Source organism: Phaethon lepturus, unplaced genomic scaffold (genome assembly GCF_000687285.1).
Source record: "Phaethon lepturus isolate BGI_N335 unplaced genomic scaffold, ASM68728v1 scaffold7187, whole genome shotgun sequence".
In the NCBI taxonomy this organism is placed as follows: domain Eukaryota; kingdom Metazoa; phylum Chordata; class Aves; order Phaethontiformes; family Phaethontidae; genus Phaethon; species Phaethon lepturus.
The window spans coordinates 34,617-47,309 of NW_010552443.1; the positions used below are offsets into that span (position 1 = coordinate 34,617).

Here is a 12,693-nt window from a genome sequence, read left to right on the forward strand (position 1 = left end):
GTAATTAGGAGAAATTGGTTTGCCAGATCTAGCACTGGCTTGACCAAAATAAAAATTGATTCCTCCATTTTAGGCAGTTTATTGAGAGGGCTAAAGCAATTGTAGTTAAATGGCAGTATTTATCATTGCTAACAATATTTGAACTTAATGGACATTGTATTCTCATGACAGTCTGCTCAGGGTGGCATGATGATGATGAATTAAATGTTTAAACGAATAAGTGTAGTTATTGATCTACACAGTTATTTAACTATGTATTTCAAAGGGTAATTTGAAAGTTTCACAAGGGAAGTTAAGATAATTTGCTTCAGAAAAGGAGCTTGGTCATACTTAAATGTTGGGCATTTAAACATTTAGCACTCATCTGAGTGCTTATCTCAGTAGGAGTTGGATAGTGAGTTCTTCAGATACTCAGCATTGAGGTGAGAATCCGTTGGAGGTACTGTAGCTTTTTCAACCTGATCTATAGTCATATGAGAGTATAGTAACTTGTACTCTGCTCCAAAGGACATAAATTTGACAGTATTTCTGATTTGTGACTTTAATTTAGTTTCATAAAAGGTATGTTTTTTCACTAATTAGCCTAACTGCACAGAATAAACTATCACATATCACCTAGTAATTATGAGTTTCTTGCTATTTGGAATCTGGTTAAAAAAAAAAAGGTAGAGACTCTGCTAAGAGTCTGCCTGCTAACTTTCCATGAGCCAGACAAATCAGCTTTGTCCAAAACTGATCAGTGTTAAATATCTGTAAGTAGCAGCATATCACATTACCAGAAGAAAACAAAGGGTTTAAAATAAGTGTACGTATAAGTATATGTGTATATAGTTCCACCTTCATTAAGCATCTGAAGACAGAACATGATCATACATGAAAAAAATGCAACAGTGCTGTGTTTTATGAACCTCTCCCTCTCCCAATTTCCTGAACAAGGTGGCAACTATGACAGTCGATTCGATGTGGACAAGGGCACTGGGACTATCATTGTCGCTAGACCTCTTGATGCAGAACAGAAATCATATTACAACTTGACGGTAGAGGCAACAGATGGAACCAGATCTATCAGCACTCAGGTAATGGACTTTCTAATGAAGCACTTACAGAAGAAGGAATTTTTAGGTGGGGGGTGGGGAGGGTGTTGCATTTTCTCTTTACCATTTTTTTCCATCCTGGACAATGAATATGGTTTTTATAAATTAGGGACTGTCTAAAATAGAAGTGGATTATGACATTCATAGAGCCATGTTGTTTGGCGGTCCAGGTGGAAGGTTGTGTGTTACTATGCTACAATCTGAATCAGCAGCTTTTAGGTTATATCATATTCCTACATTAGCTGAGCAAATGAAAACAGAAACTAAGACCTTCCATGCATGATTTACAAGAAAAAGGATTAGTACTTCTTATCTGAATTACCCCTCTTTTTCCAACTCCCCCAAAATCACCAAATAATATGATTCCTTACCTTGAAATTTAAAAGACTTACTATTGTAAGGTTGTCTGGGTTCCCCACCCCAAGATCTGTGTATGACAAATTGTACAATGACCAATTACCATTCTGTGAAACTGAGCTGCTCCTTCTGCATGGTGTGCATATAGAAAAAAGGTTTAGATCATCTCTGTGTATCTTCCTGGGTGCTTTCTTTTAGCATCAGTGGATGTAGAGCTTGCCAAAAACTCTCCAAAAAGCAGCAATCCCAGAGAAGCCAAATTTTTTTCAAATTGCCACTCTACTAAGGCTCCATAGTGGTGCAGTTCTTTGCAGTTGTACTAAGAAGTAGTTCACTTCAAGGCAGAAGCCTTTTGTAACACTACTGGAAGTAACTCATAGTAAAGTAGGTTATGATGTATATCCCTTCTGTTTTTCCCATCTAGTTTCTTTACCCAGCCTAGCTAAGGTTTAGCGGAAGTTGGTGTGAATGGAGCCATGAGCATAGAGGAGCTCCACTTTTCTTCCAAATAGAAAGGAAAGGATTTATTTAGTGTTGGATTGGGACAGTGATGTGTCTGTTACATACCCTTCAGGAGCTCAAAGAGCGTTAAATGGTTTGCTGCTGTATTTTCTGTACATAGAAATCTGTGTTATGAATGCAATTTCTTGTTCAGTTTTGGTGCAGTCTATTAGGTTAAATAGACTAAAGTCAATAGTGGAAGATTGCAAGGTTAGCAGTTTCCTTTGAGAGCTGCTTCTTCCTTTAGTGATGACAATTGTGAGTGAATTGTGTGACCATGAATCTCCAAGCATGAAAAACAGAAGTTGCTGCTGTCATAGCTGTGGTGCCATTGCATGGTGCTGATAACCACTGTCAAAGGTTTGGAGAATCCCGCTGTAAATTTATTGCCTAGTTGTAGTAAAAATATTGAGCAGATTCACTTCTGCTGATTACAGAATGCTGGGTAGAAGGCATGAATTAGTTTGAGAAAAAATTGGGAGAAACCCAAATCCAACTAAAAGAGAATTCCCTTTGCCAGGAAAGTCAGAAAGACAGCAAGAGGCTTTCCACACACACTTCCCTCACCTCCTGCAAGAATGCAGTCAAGAATACCGCCACGCAGAGTGTATTGGGATAGCTTGGAGACTGGTAAAAGGCTGAATTTGTGGTCTTGATGACTGCAGATATTCTGTCCAGCACTGCTGCTTATATAGCTGAATTTATGCAAGCATCCTGAACTGTCACAGTTAAACCATAATCTGTTTTTTCTAGAACAACCAGGAATTGGAAGGTCACAGAAATACTTTAACCCTCATCCCTTTTCTTCCTCTGGGTTATCTGATTCGTTTAGTTTTTCTCAGAAGTGCACAGTGTAGCTTTTGTCAAAATTCTTTAAATGAATTTGTTATTTTAACATTTTGTAAAGCTGGGTGAACATTATAGACATTTACCACAGCAGTCTTCTGCTGAAGAATTGGAGTAGTAGTCTCAAATTTATCCTATCTTATTTCTGTGATTGCTTTGTGTATGATTTTCTTTTGTGTCTTTCCTCTCTCAGCAAGAGTTGGCAGGAGCAGAGGTTGTGGTTTCCATTACAAGCAAGCACAAAGGCTTCCTTTGCATGGTCTTCCTTTTTCCTCTGCTTGTGGGATAAGCACAAGTTCTGCTGTTGCTGTCCGAGTCTCATGTTACTGTGGTGTATAGATTGAGGAGCATGGATTAGTTTAAACTCCGCAACTGTTGGTGCGTGAACAGACTCCTGATTTTAACTGATCTTATCTCCCCCATAACTCCTGGCCTACCCAGATGGACTGATCTCTTAGCCCTCAGGACTTTCCGTTAAGAAGATGCATTTTGGATCAGACTTAGCTTCAGAGATGTTAAAAATGTTGCTATGAAATCGAAGTTGAAGATGTGATTTATGGCTGCCAGTGTGTAAATTCCATTACTCACTACTGAAATAATGATGATTAAAGTTTGAGTATTGATGTGGTGTTGGATTCTTCTAAGAGCTGATAAACAGTTAAAACGGAGTGACAGGCAAAAAAAATTCTGAACGCTCAGTGCATACATTAGGAACAACAATATGCCATACACAGCTTTTAGCTTACAAAGTACTTGCTGTAAACATTGGAAATACAGTAAACAATTTAACAGACCTTGATTAACAGCAGATTAAGTAATTTTACGTTTAATTTGAAAAAGGAAACTGCGTTTTCAGGATACTGTGTTAGGGGAACAAGAAACGAAAATCTTATTGTGTAAAAAAACAGTGTATTGAATCTGACTTTAAACTAGAAGGCATTTGCTGGCCTCAGGCCATTAACATCTGTAGAGCATTTGACTCTTTCAGGACTTCAGTTAAATAGCTTTTTGAAAAACAAAGCAGCAGTAGGCGTGGAGGCTGTTAGAATTTTGCATGCATCTAAATGCCAAATGCGTGATGCAAAACAAGGACAAACAAATTCCAGGCCTACAGTGGTGGTGTTTGACAGATTACGTTAGAGATGACTAGTGTCACACTAGGAAGGAATATCATTCAAAAACCAAATCACTGTACTAATGTTTTTGGATTATAATGTTTTGGCCTTAAATGGAAAAGATTATTCACAGGATGTAAGTAGCAATATATGAACTATTGGACTACTTTTTGGGGAAGAAAAAAAAAAAGGAAAGGGAAAAAAAAAAAATCCTGTTTCCAGCTACAACCACTTCTAGTCATTGCTATGTCTATCAATTTTTTCCACTGGAAGTAATACTTAAGATGTTTTAACACTAATTGCAACATTTTACCTATTGCTGTTCTGTTGCAGAATATTTAATCTTGCTTTATGCAAAATTTATATGAATATTATGCTTTGAGGCTGTTTTGGGAATAAAGGATAGAATGTTCTTCATTGATTAAGTGTGAATTTTTGCTTGCAATCACCATACTGCTCCGCAGAGAAATTTTAGAGCTGGAATGCAGTTATATTATCTCTGGATAATATAACTTTTTGTTTATGAAAATTATTATAAATGCATCAATGTAACTATAATGTAATTATGAATGAAGAGAGGAGAAGATTTTAAACTCATAGAATTTGCAAATGAAAAAATAAACTAAAACAATCTAGAGGAACATCATGTTTAAATATTATGCACCGTATATGTTTTGTCCATGGCACATTTCTTCTCTATAACTCACTAATAATCAGTGCATTCCTATGCAAATTTAGGTTTTACCTGTCAAATAATTCATAGATTTCAAGTCCTTCCTCTAAATAATTGTGGGCTGCTTAGTTCTCTGTCTGTATAACCAGATTGCATCACTCTCACTGGGATGTGTGAGTAGAGATCAGTGGTGCAACACAGCTCAAAATCCATCCAGTTTCTTTAGTTCCGGATTGTTTCATTTCAGAGATTGCGTTATGGTCTATTTATGTCAAACTTTTCTGTAGTGCACCTCCTTTAATATGCAACTTCTTTCTTAAGAGATAACATTAGTATATTTCATTTGAATTTGATCTTACCATTTCACTGAGATTTTATGTAGCTGTTTTTATTGCATTACACATGTTACTTTAGAATAACACAAGCTCTTCATATGTGTTGTTCTCAGGTGCACAAGTCCATATTATTATGTGAGAATCTTTAAAATTGCACTCACAATTATTACTACAGGTGCTTTTAATTTAATTTGAAGGCCTTAACAGTTTACATGAATATTTGGTCCTTTGCATTTAAAAGGAAACTGCACATCTAGCACCTGTCACAGCGTTGGTAAGGAACCCTGTCTTGAAAGTAGGATTTCCTTAGTATACTTATATAATAGTTCTGGTTGTAAGGAGCTCCTGGAGTCCATTTAGTTAAAACTCCTGCTCAAAGCAGAGCAAACTGCAAAATTGGATCAAATTGTTCAGGGAATTGTCAGGTTCTAGGTGCCTGGGAACAGAGGCGTGCCACCTCTTGGGGCATGCTTTTATGTTAACGTTTAACAATCCTCCTTGAAAATCATTTTTTCTTATGTCTGAATGTAGTTTTCCCTTACTGGTGCTTGTGACTATTACCTCTTGTCCTTTCAGCATGCACCTCTAAGAGGAATCTGGCTCTGTTTCCTGCAGCCCTCCCTTCACACAGCAGGTGGAGTGCTTTTAGATCCCCATGGGTTTTGTTGGACCTTCACTGGCTTCACTTCAGTTAGTCAAGACCTCTCTTGCACTGCAGGGCACAAAACTGTGGTGGATCTACAGTCCCACCAGTGAGTGCCAAATAGAGGGGAATAATTCCTTTCTCTCTACCTGCTGGTCCCATTATTAAAGCAGTCCAACATGCAGATAGCCAAAAGGATGAACTTTGATTCACATTACACTTGTCCACCAGAGTCTGGGGAGAGGCATAGACTAACAGCATCAGTGAGTGAGAAATGAATCCTGAAGTACGTAGATAAAACACCTTTCTAGTTAAAGATAAACTTTTTATTTTAGGCACATTGAAAATTATCGCAGTAATAGATCAAACTGTGTATTTGCAGTTGTGTTTACCAGTATGCAGAAAAACTATATGCCTTGAGCAAGTAATTTGACAAGTAATGGAATACCTGAGCAAGCCACTTACAATGCCAGAGTTGTCATGTTCATTCCTCAGCAACAGTTTTGTTAATAATTCATATTTAATAGTGATGTATATTTTGATGAGCTGTCTCCTTATCTGCTCAGCCCAACAGTACCTTTTTGGAGGATGTCTTAGGTATTTAGTGGTAAGGTGATTTTAACTGCTTCACTAGCTAATACCAGAGGAAGTTGATGCTAAGTCCTTCTGATACAATCAGTAGATCACTTCTCAGTTAAGCTGGTTCATTGGCTATGTGGTTAGTCTTGCAAGTACCAATGTTGGTTTCATAGTTACGACCTTCCTGGCATTTGACTTAATACTTTGCACAGTTTTTTGTGGTGCTCCATTCTACAAATGCTGTTTTCCTATATTCATTTTGTGTAGTACCAGCAGCACAGGTGGCCATGTCTTCTGCTCCAAAGATTCGTCTAACGCAGTTGCTCTGGAGTTGCATCCCCTCCCACCTGAGGGTTTGACCTATGTTTCTGTATTTCCTCATTTGGAAGGAAATAGATGTGAACTTAAGCAACAGTTTTGATTTAAATCCATCAAATTTGACACTATATCTTTTCACTTTCTGTTTTTCTGAGTGTAAACTTAGTATCTGTTGGGGGGTGGGAATTGAATAAAAACATGGTTTGACATGTTCATTTTGAAAGCATAATATCCATGAATTAAGTGTAATAATAATTGTATATTATAATAATATAATATATAATAATATAATTGTAATTATATATGGTCTTTTAACCTCTTGGTTACACAAAATATATTTGTATAGTTTGATTTGTATTGAGGGTTGAGTTTTTCTGCATTTTTTAAAATTTGTTGGTCATCTTAATTTGGTTTCATTTTTCATTTTCCTGAGGACCAGTGTTCAGTGAGCAGGTGTTTTTACTAAAATGCTATGTAAGTGACTGTATTGGACCCCTTCAGTATTTCTTCTTCCAAGATGCATTAAAATATGTTACTTATACAGAACTTCAAAAAAACCCAACAACTTGTGTTGTACTTACGTTGCTTTATTATATCCTCTCTAATCGTGACAATTTAAAAAAAAAATCACATATTTAAGGTCACGTTCTTTTAATTCTTGCTGTTTGTTTTCCAATTGAATTTGTTAGTGAATATATTTAAAAGCTTGAGCTAATATGTGTGCTGGGCCACCTACCATGAATTTTTCTACCCTCTGAAAATCAATGGTTACTCCAGCTCTTTGTTTCCTCTCTTTAATCAGTTTCTAATCCATGACAAAAACAAACTCCTTAGTTTCCGTAGCAACATCTTCCAAGGGATTTTATCAAGGTGACAAACGATCAGTTTATTTTCTCTTCCTTCTGTTTCCTGAGAAATCTAATAAGTCGTGGGAGGTGGCATTTTCCTATAAAAAGCAGTGATAGTTTGTATTTATTCTAACAGACTGTTTCAAACACTGAACAACTACCTATGTTCATGAATATTTTCCTGAATGTACTATATATTTGAATATGGCACAGTGACCTGCAGTGCCTAGGATGGCATCTACTAAAAAAGTTAGGGGCTTGCCTGCGTGGCTGTGGTCACTGGTGTGTGCAACGCACATGCCACCCTCCCTGCCCCGACTGTCTGAAGGTGGAGCTCAGTATGATTAATAGCATGTGTTACATTAGGAGTATTGCTATCTTAATTTTTTTTCCTGCCCCCCTGCAGTCCAGCAGAACCTGGGGGTGGCTCCCATCTTATCCTGGTGATTTGTTTCCTTTTAGCAGCTTATTGCAGCACCACTGATTTGCCAGGGTTTCATTTTTACTTTGTTTTGTGCAGGGTCATGCTCACTATTGCTCTTGGTGAATAAGACTGAGGCAAAATTGTACTCTGGGATGGCTTTCCTCCTCCTTTATATTGCCCTTTATACTTCCTGGTGATCTTCCTTAGCTGCAGGTTGTTTCATAGTTTCAAATAAACTTGAAACCCTTTTTATTCCTTATGTGGCTTTTTATTCCATATCTGGCTTCTGACTCTTTGAGATTCCACATTTGCCATCTTCAGCTCTGTTCCTGTATTTTCTTTTATATGCTCATCTGGTTTGTGATTGTTTTTTTTTTTTTATCATCAGAGTGAAATTCTCAGTGAAAACAGTCTTTCTGGTGACAGTTATTTCAGCTATAAGATTGGGCAATATTCCAGGTTTTGGGAGGACTTTCCTATATTACAATACAAAGTCATCCCAAGAGTTCCACACCCAGGTCTTTGTGTTTCCAGATTCTCACTGCCATTAATCAGTCTGCCCCGTGCTGCCTCCAGGGTTGGTACAGGACTTCATTACTTAGATGCAAAAGTATTTCTGTCGTAACTTAGAATAAGATCTTTCTAACAGTCCCTTGGTAGCATTTGTAGAGTATATCCAAGGTCTACTTATGTCTGCCTGGAAGTTTTTTAAATGTTTTCAGCCTGTATTAAAATATGCCATTGGGAAGAGCTCATTGTATTGGAGTTTAGGTAGTAGTTGCAACCTGGGATAATATACCTGCATTTGAAAGAACTATTTTTCCTTGATACAAGTTTTAACATAATATGCTAATTTTGCAAGGTTGAAGTTGAGGAAGTTTTCTTTTCCTGCAGCAAGATGTATGGCAATTCCTTATTACTTACCACCATCAGGGTTAATCTCCTCTAGTTTCTACTGCATGCAATTTGGTGTCTTGTCTAAATTATATATCTAGACTCCACCAGGTATCAATGGAAAGCAGTAAGTATCCTCAAAGAGCAATTTAATCCATTTATGATATCATAAGTACCTATTTTAAACACCTGTTGATGGCACTTAACTAATTTACACAAAGCGGCTAACCTTTGGGTAGCTAAAAGCATGGCTGTATGTACAGCCCATTAAGAACTTGAATTTAGCCAGGTGTTCATGGAGCTTTGCTCTGTGCCTGCCAAGTCCTCTGCGTTACTGTTACTTACCTGATGTTATCACTGGTAAAGGAACAGGATGGTTGCTGAGTGTCTTACCCTTTTTAAACAAGAGTTTTGATGCTGTGAAAGGCAAATGGGTTTGCAGGGATCTTGTGTGGTTCCAGTGAACATTCTTACTCAGAGAGCATTGCCTGCATAGCACATAGGTGAACCCAGCTGAAGTTCTGTGGGAAAATGCAATTTGAAGCGTCAAAGTTAATATAACTCTAACTTCAGAGAAATTGTGGTGACCAGTTACCTATGCTGAGGTTGTGCATCATTGCTGGAGAAAAGCAAACAATCAGTATCTGTGGTCCTTTGAAATAATACACTTTTGTGGGAATTCCATCACTTTTCCATTCTTGCCTAGGCTTGGAAACTTAAGGAGCTGAAAGAGGATTGTTTCCATCTAAGGGCAAGGGGTATAGTGCATCTGCTGCCTTGGAAAACATTACTTAAAATTCTAAATTTGCACAAATAAAAAGGATTTTTACCCACACTGGCATCCATATTGAGAATTTTATGATTTTTTTTTTTTAATTCCAAAATTACTAAGGAATTCTTTTTCATCTTGCTTTAGAGAATAATCATTCCCTTCAAGATATCTTACTTAAGGCATTTGTGATCACACAGGTTTCTGGTTTGACTTGGGGAAGGTGAGGCAGAGCTGGGTTTAGTGAGATTCTTCTTCGCTACACCGCTTAGAAATCTACCCTTCCCTGAAAAAAAATTTTGTCTTGCAGTGGAATTATTTCAGTATTACGGTCTGATTTTTAATGAAATATCCTCTTTTCATCTCTGTTTCCCAAATATCATCAATGCTTTCCCTTTCCCATTGTATCATTTCAGGTGTACATCAAAGTTATAGACACAAATAATCACAGGCCTCAGTTTTCTGCTTCAAAATATGAAGTTGTTATACCTGAAGACACCATACCAGAGACAGAAATTCTGCAAGTCAGTGCCACAGACAGAGATGAGAAGAATAAACTGATTTATACTATGCAGGGCAGCACTGATCCCATCAGCCTTAAAAAATTTCGTCTGGACCCTGGAACTGGCTCTCTTTATACTTCAGAAAAACTGGATCATGAGACCATGAACCAGCATATTCTCACAGTAATGGTAAATAAACACAAAATTTCTTGCGTAGTCAATAAGAAACAGATGTTTTTCAGTGTCTTTAATTTGTCCCCTTAACTCAAACATTTATTTGTCTGTTTAATTTGTATGCCGTCTTTATCTCTGTGACTGGTACAGATTGAACCTTGAATTATTACAAATATTTTATGAACTACTGCTATAACAGTGCTAACTACCAGTAATATGCTAACTGTTTCAGGTTCGAGATCAAGATGTTCCTGTAAAGCGTAACTATGCTAGGATCATCATTAATGTTAGTGACACAAACGATCATGCTCCATGGTTCACCAGCTCTTCCTATGAAGGACGGGTGTATGAGTCAGCAGCTGTTGGATCAGCAGTACTCCAGGTTACAGCATTAGATAAAGACAAAGGAAAAAATGCAGAAATTGTGTACTCTATTGAATCAGGTATATTGACTTTCTTACATCTTCAGTTTATTTTGAAACAATGCTTGCTGATACTTTGTTTAAGCTGTAGACATGTAAAAAAAAAAGCCATAAAAAAGCATGCAGTACAGGTATAAGTGTTGTATTCTGTGAAATGTATTTAAGATGTAGCCTCAGAGCACTTAAAAGAAAACTACAATGACAAATATTCATCTCCCTCCCTCAGCTATTTGTATTACCCTTTAGATACATTTGGACCATTTTTGTAGTATAAGAAAAAACTACCTTTAAACCCTTAAGAGGGATGTGTTCTTTAGAAATTACAGAAGCATTAAATTCATATCTTAAAGCATTCTTTTTTGATAATGTAAGTGATATTTTGTGGCATAGGCAAGGCAAAAATTTGATGAAAAGAGTAAGAGCCTGAAACGAGTGCTTTCATGTTTAGCACAACGTGAAAGAAAGGAGCTCAAAAATAACTTAAAAGTATCCATATTCTTAACCACTAAATAGTCCCATTTTTTAAGTTAAACTTCTGATGTAGCAAGGAAGGAGTTGCTTTGCATGGTTCCCTCTGGCTGATTTCAAGTAGTAAGGCTGCTATTGCAGCTCAATAAAATATATATTTAATAGCTGGTCAATTTGGCATTAAGGCTTCTTTCAGATTGCAGGCCAGCGAAGAGCATTAGGTGCTGCTGCTCATTTTTAGTGTATCTTTCTGAACTTGCCGTAACAATGCCATTCAAAGATGGCAATTTTGACTAATATGAAAACAGGATAACATGGACTGAGTTCACTTACCAGATGGAAGTGACTTTGGGTTCAGTCCATTAAATCTATGTACAAGTCTGCTATTACCAATGCCCTGAACTATTTAGACTCTATGACTGGGGAAAAAAAAGTTCTTTAAATTTCATTACCTATGTGCATTGCTACTCTCAAGGTAGAAAGTAATTTAAAATAAAAATCCCAGTGACAAGCATAAGATACTGTATGTTAAAGAGAGTAGGTTAAAAGGTATTCAGTTACTGTTGCATGCAAGATGACATGTGGAAATGCATTTTTATTTGCCATAAGTTGCTTTGTAAAGCATAGGAATTGCTTACTGTAAATATTTTCCTTTCTTTTTCTTCCCCCAAAGTGTTACTTTGATATGAAAACATACTTTAACACTGTATTAAAACAAAGCTGTGATTATGACACTCCGAAGAGGAAGAATGTATTTTAAGTGTCTCATAAGTTGCTTAAAATAAGTGTGTGTTTTCTGTTATATGTAGAAATATGACCTTTTTACTGAGCAGGACGCTCACGTCCCTGAAACTTTTCTCTTGCCTTTCCCATTTTAGTAGTGCTTGTTTTACGAATGCCAAAACATGGCAAGAAAAAAATGTGTTTGCATGCTGTCTAGAATGAAGTTACACCCTGTTCTCTTCCTTTCTTCCAGCTTTTTGTAGGAGTAAATGTAAGACTTCCTTAGGTTTGTTTTAGAGGACTGTGATCCACTGGGAGGTTAAAGCATAATAATTGATGTTCTAAGCATATGGAAGGAACATTCTTTAAATGCTTGTAATGGCTGCTTAGATTTGTAATGGGATATTCTAAGAATGCCACTGTGTTTAGAGCCTGCACTAAAAAAAAAACCACACAACCAAAAAAACCACCTCTTGCCTACTTGTGGGCATAACTCAGAAGTTCTTAATGAATTTTTTCCACGCTGAGAACATAGCTTTAGTAATGTAATTTTTTAAGGAAGTAAAATGTTAAATCTTACCATATTTAGTACATGAGCTGAATATTGTGTGCAGTGAAGTTCGGCTTGAAAATACAGAGAAAACAAGTGTTTATCAAATGGTAGCTGGTAATCCTCAGCAGGTAGTATTTTTTTTTTTTTTTCCCCCTAATACTGTAACAGTGAATAATTTGCCTATGTATTAATATGAAGTTAGGAGACACATAACTTTTGGTCCAATTCAGAAAGATTAATTCTGAAGAAGTGATTTAAACAATACTTGCATAAGTAACTAAGACTCACAAGTGTGAATTCATTAAAATGCTCCTTTTTTTAAAAGCAGTCTAGTTATTTTAGATCATAAAATGTAACTTGTATTCCACTAGTGTTACCTTCTGAATAATTTTCTTTCAGCTTCAGTAGATACTTAAGTTGGCTTAAACATGAACTCGATAACAAAGATAATTTG

The 12,693-nt window shown here is 36.7% G+C and overlaps 1 protein-coding gene across 1 annotated transcript in view; it reads left to right on the forward strand.

Annotated features, from left to right (window-relative positions):
* FAT1 (FAT atypical cadherin 1) overlaps positions 1-12,693 on the forward strand; it is a 76,563-nt gene that overhangs the window by 32,790 nt on the left and 31,080 nt on the right. Inside the window, exons 6-8 of the mRNA XM_010291208.1 lie at positions 937-1,076; positions 9,813-10,088; positions 10,306-10,516. Of these exons, the coding sequence (XP_010289510.1) occupies positions 937-1,076; positions 9,813-10,088; positions 10,306-10,516 (627 nt within the window). The remainder of the gene's footprint in view (positions 1-936; positions 1,077-9,812; positions 10,089-10,305; positions 10,517-12,693) is intronic.